Source organism: Chelon labrosus, assembly GCF_963514085.1.
Source record: "Chelon labrosus genome assembly, chromosome: 15".
In the NCBI taxonomy this organism is placed as follows: domain Eukaryota; kingdom Metazoa; phylum Chordata; class Actinopteri; order Mugiliformes; family Mugilidae; genus Chelon; species Chelon labrosus.
Genome location: NC_140348.1, coordinates 15,607,715 through 15,613,714, shown reverse-complemented (window position 1 = coordinate 15,613,714; position 6,000 = coordinate 15,607,715). Strand labels below are relative to the sequence as shown.

Below are 6,000 nucleotides of genomic sequence, written 5' to 3'. Positions count from 1 at the left end.
GGAAATAATGAACTCCAGGTTTGACGATCCAACAGAAGAAAATTTAGCTTAATCAAACAAAAGGACGAGAGCTTTTTTTGATATTGCATTTCTGCAACTACAAAACCTAAGGCACAAGAGGCCCCCCCCATCTCTGTCCATCCAAGTCTTGTAGCTTTTGAGGAATTGCTGGTGAAGGTGAACAGAAAGTGTTCAGTGCAGCCCTTTATACGTGTGTTTGGGCAAGTCTTTGCTGGGACGGAGAGAAGAGAACAACGAAGGACCGGGTTTGTTCCATACGTGGCGGAGAGGTTAAAGTATTGCCACTGAAATAACAGTTTCAGTGTGAGGAGACAGTTGTCTAACCAGAGATTTGTACTGTATTCAAGTGTCCACTCTTAGTCCCACTAAGTCAAGTCAGGAGAGGGTTTGTGGTTTGGTAGACATCACACGTGTATCTTGGGAGCGAGGGGTCACTGTTATCTTCGACAGGCGTATGCATTAATGTTTTTGATGACATAAAAGCCTATTGTCATGGGGGGCATAGCTATAGTCCGTCCAGCCCTCAGCGTCTTAGGCTTCAACTCCGGGAACGTCTCGTTGTCCACCATGAGCAGCTTCTCCCCGTTCAGCTGGACATGTCTGCGAAGAGAAGATCGGACGGGTTAGCTCGGTGGAGACACAGTGTTCTTCACAGAGAAGGATTTTCACCTCATCAACAAAAGGATCTGGATCATAACATGCAGCTTCAGTCAGGGTTTTGATTCCCTCAGTTGTCCACTTGGGGGTGCTGCTGTTACAGTATTGGCGCTAAACAACAGCACAGCACTGCAGTGTAACTTTTGGAGTGGAATCTGGATCAAGTGGAAACTCATTTCTTTGGTAGGGCTTTGGGGTCAACTCTTTTGGAATAGTTAACGTGAAAAACTTAAAGCAGAGAAAATATTCAACGCGGAAGTAAAGATTACATTTAAAATAAGGTTTTCGGAGGCGATCTGAAGCCGTTGGTTTGACCAGATCTGATTTGTCATGTTCCCTAAAACCCCTTTTGCAACTTGCCTTTTGAGATATAAGACGCTATAATGTAGTATATGCAACAACAAAAATCTAAATAAAATAAAGTGTTGGGTTATTGCAAACAGATACAAATGTTTTCAATTATTTTCTTTTTTACTTTGGGACTGAAGGACAGATTCAATAGTAAGACATGCAGTCTGGCTGGTAAATGCTGCTAACCTAAATCTGTTGCAAGGATTTCTCTACTTACTCTGCACAAACAGATTAAGTAAACATGTCTGGCTTTTGTAGAGACTGATAATCATTTCATTTATTAGCATTTTTTCTTCTCTTTTAACTTGTCAAGCTTGAAAATGCATAGACATACTAAGGGATGGTTTTTAAGGGCATTCAGTTATACACCGTTGCCCATAAAGTTTTAATAATTTTATTTTCAGACACATTACTCTTTTTATTCCTATTTATACAAATCCCAATGTCACAATCATTTCATGAGAAGACGTAAAAAAATACTTTATTCCAACATTATGGTGTATATAAAAACAATTTTTTATTTATATTTAAGGAGCTGTTTAAGTATATTAACTATAAGTAACTTTTAAAGTGTAACATAATAAATTATGTCCTAAATTTGCTCTGTAACACTCTCTATTTTTTTTTTCTTATGAAGTCGTTATGTGCACGACAATACAGAGACAAAGGCCAGTGGTCTGGAGCCTTTTACATGAACCTCAAATTTTATAAAACTTCTAATAAAGTTGTGCTCAGTGAGAAATTATGTATCAAAGTGAACCGATGTCGTTCAACATACACAGGTCAGATTGCTTTAAAAAGTCCCACTACTCTGACAAATTTATAGACATCTGGCAGTGCTGAGTTCTTCATAAAATTCTCCCCGCGCTGCCTGTGGTAAAGGAAAGCACTTGAGGCCAAACAAAAAGAAAAAAAGGCCCATCGTTAGCTCGCTCTCCTATTAATTGCCTCGCAATCCTGTTCTAACACCTAAAACATCCTCCATCATTACGCTGTTATTGAAGGATCATGCCTGAGCCTCCATTAAGGCAGCATGTAGGTATCGTATAACACAAAGACAGACACACACACACAGTCCTGAGTCATTAGGCTGTTATTCCAGGATTTGGGACTTAGGTCTGAGTCAGAATAACATGCCAGGGGCTTAAAGGAGAGAGTATGAGACTGAAACCATAAACTTTTTATTTTAAGGGACACTTTAAGGAAATAGGAGTTACATTACCGTCTTACATAAAGTGTAATATATCACAGTTGGGAAAGTGACATGGAGAACAGCCCCAGGAGGTAAAATGCGAGTGGATTTAAAATGAAAAATCTTTTCACAAAAAAATCTGTTATAGGATATATAAAAATAGTTATAGTAGGATGTGCAAACACATTGAAGCTTTGTGAAAGGCTCTGTGAATAATTCTGTTTAAACCGGCAGTCTGAATGAACGGCTGCTGTAGAGTTATAGCTCTTTATCGACAAAGGAAGCAAAAAACAGGTTAAACATTTGTTAAACATTATAATTCATTGTCTTTTTAATAACCTGTGATTGTTTTTTAATTAACTGTATTAATCTTTATCGTATTAATCTTTATGCCTAACTGCGATGGAAGCACGTAAGAGTAAACGTGCATGCTTTTGCGGCGCAGTATTAACGCAACTTGCTGGCTCAGCATAAATTACACACTGCGGTCAAATTAAATTGGTTCACTGCAGCTCTTTGAAGGGCCAGTGTTTAACACCCTGTTAAAGGCTGGACCCATAAAAATGTTTCGAAATTTCTCATTTTCCCCCCACTCCTAATCTCAATCTCTTTCAGACCTTTGTGTAAAATAATTTATGAAAACTGCTACAAAAAAAAAAAGAAAAAGTTTTCATAATGAGAGGGAAAAGTTGTGTTTGTTTTATATAAGCACTGACGGGACTGGAAGACCCAGGTTACATGTGGCAGTTGTTGTAACCTGGGTCTCTCCGCAGTGTACTTGTCTTGTTTGATCAGCGTGAATGAATGGAACAGTATACTCCATAAGAAGACCGCATCGTTGTTTGAACAGAAAACAATTACTCGGTGCTGGGGTGCATTTGCGCGTACGTGTGCATGTGTACGAGACACAGAGAAAGGGAGCGACACTGACCTGGCTCTGAGTCCATCTGTGCCGTAGGGTTGCAGCAGGTACTGATGGACGGTCTTGTTCCGTAACGTCCCCGCCAACTTGATTTTCTTTCGCGACCGATGCAGGTTGATGATGTAGATTGTTATGGAGCCTCTGACGTAGTTGTGGCTAATACCGTAAAGAAAATAACGAACACGCGCTACGTTAATTTTTCTTTACATCCAGATACGACTATCAGGGCACAATATAAAAACATCTCCTCTCCACATCTGTTAATGGGGGTTCATTATATATTACGTTGCCATGTTGAATAAAATTCTCTATAATTAAAGATGACTACAAAGAGAAGAAACTCTTTGATATTTTTATCCCATATAGTGATAGGATAAATCCCCAGCTCCTTGATCTAGCCTGGATCAAAAGGTCAGCAGGAAATTAATAAAGAAAGATAAAGCATGCGCAACATTTTGCTCTTTTTCATGATCTAAAACACCATCTATATTTAGCGTGAGCCATATTAAACCTCTTCTCAGTTTTATCATCCCGATAAAGGCAATCTAATGCAAAAATCCGCTTCTCTCGTACAGAATCCAATATGGAAAGGGTCAGATGAAGGGTGTGAACACAAAGGGCAAAAACTTCTTGAGTTACACAGACAACAGTGTTTGAGTCCCTCTCCTTAGAGCAAAGCACTGGGGACACAACTTGATAGGAATACTGGCCAAAGGTAAATAACTAAGCGAGACAGATAAGACAAACACGATAAGATCTAATAAGGACCCAGGTTTGAGGACAAAGACAACACAGCTGTAGTGAATACCACATGTCAGCTTCGGTGTTCAGGGTCAGGGCTAAACGGTCGGATAGACATCTCTCCCAGATGCAACCTCCAAAATCTCATATCTTCAAAGCCATCTTGGTTTTGGTTCAGTGTTTACCTTTGTTCTTTTGGGCACAGGGTGAGACATTTATTTCATTAACCCTGCAAGACGGCTAATATTCGATATATTCACCGAGAGAAAGAAAGCAGTGTGCTGTTGTTGGGAGGGCGGTGAATCCGACTCTGTGTTAAACTCTTGGAGCCTTGTTTCTGAGAAATGTAGACCATGGTTGAGAGTGATAGATCAGATGGTGAGATGGAGGAAAAGATAATGACCTCTCAGGCCTTTCAAATGATGAGGTTCTTAGAGATCCAAACCAGGAACATAAACATGTGTCGATGCTGTTTGATGTCGGAGCATCGCTGGAAAGTGAAAGAAATTCCATACAAACCACTAAAAGGGGCAAAAGGGCAGTGAAAGTCAAATATCTAATCTGCGAAGACTGTTCAAACCGCTGACTGCCTGGACACATTTATACTCTTTGCTGTCTAACACAGTGCAGTCAAACCACCAGGACTACAATGGTTTGTCCACTTAAAGACTGACTGGGTAAAACCACACACTGGCAGGAATAATGGTAACTGAAGTGGCTTTGGATTTGAGAGGAACTGCTTTAGTGCTTCACTGTCTGATCACATGAGCTCAGGGCGGACTGGTATGTTGAGTGGAGCTGAACGGCACCACATGCCATGGCTACGTCTTTACTCCAAAATTATACTACCAAGCGAGTGAGTGAGTACACTTGTCGAAAACTATTTCAGATATTTCCACGCATGTCATTAGGTCTCAGGCTTCTGTGTTCGCGCCCATTTAAACAAAAATCCATGTGTGTGTAGCGCGCCGTTACTTTTCTAAGAGATGCTCCACCTGTAAACGAGCCCCGTCCAGAGTAAGGCCGTAAGTCTAGCCTGGTGCTGACAGCCGCTGGCCTGGGTTAAATGATAACCTTGAACAGGCCCAGCACAGACTGCCTTATTGTCCCTCCCCCTCCCCCTCAAATGTCCCCCTCCAGCCAATCCGAGACGGGATAAAGGCCCAGCACACCTTTCAGCGGCTCTTTGACGGCAGGGAGACAGAACCCACACACCTGATAAGTGATACCCGTTAAGTTTTATAGGCTCTGAGCTGTGAATGAGCAGGTGTCTGCTGTCTGCTTATTTATGGGAAGCCGAATGGGCAGACTGGGGATTTTGTTCTTCCCCACAAGACACTGAGCCTCAGGTGTTTGCAGGAAGACACGGAAGTTGAAAAAAATCTTAACAGCAGCTGTCAGTTTTATGTCTAAATCACCAAGGACCCTCCCAAGTATTGCTCCACTTCACTTGAGGATGCGTGAATTGTCGTCTGCCGGCTTCAAATTAAATTAAGCTGCAGGTTATAAACTAAATCCTAGGTTGTTAATGTGTGGCACGTACTTGTAGTAGCTGGTACAGTGAGCATAGATGCGTAGCTTGTCTCTTATGACTCGTCCTGGCTGGGGCTTCCTCTGCAGTCCAGCTACACGCACAGCTAAAACCCTCGGACCAACCAGGCGCTTGAAGACCAGAGAGAACCAGTAATCCTGTAAGGGCAACACCATAATATTTAACACACAAACCAAAAAAACAATCAAAACAAAAAGTTGTGAAAAATAAGTTTTAAATGCGAGATTTTAACAGTTTCTGTGGAAAGTGACGCTTTTCAGAACAAGTTTTTAATCCAACCATGAAATCACGAGGTGATTGTAGAAACCGGTTAGATTTTTCAAACAGTGAGAGCAGCAAGTCTGTTTAAAAAAAAAGCTATAAAATCCACAAAAAAGTCCAAATATGCCAGCATACTGATATTCAACATTTAATTGGAGCTGACTGTCCCATGTAACATGTCACTTCATATCTAACAACCGCTGACCTGTCAAGAATTGGCAAGCCTCAAATGTGACATTTTTTACAAAATATTATGCTACATGATGAATTGCTGTTTTCTGTTATCGTCACTGAATGATCCAC

At 41.0% G+C, this 6,000-nt stretch overlaps 1 protein-coding gene across 1 annotated transcript in view; it reads right to left on the bottom strand.

Annotated features, from left to right (window-relative positions):
- Nucleotides 1-380: 380 nt before the first annotated feature.
- hpse2 (heparanase 2) overlaps nucleotides 381-6,000 on the bottom strand; it is a 47,960-nt gene continuing 42,340 nt past the window's right edge. The window contains exons 10-12 of the mRNA XM_084561428.1: nucleotides 5,428-5,573; nucleotides 3,153-3,299; nucleotides 381-621 (exon numbers count right to left, since the gene is read on the bottom strand). Of these exons, the coding sequence (XP_084417554.1) occupies nucleotides 459-621; nucleotides 3,153-3,299; nucleotides 5,428-5,573 (456 nt within the window). The 3' untranslated portion in view covers nucleotides 381-458. The remainder of the gene's footprint in view (nucleotides 622-3,152; nucleotides 3,300-5,427; nucleotides 5,574-6,000) is intronic.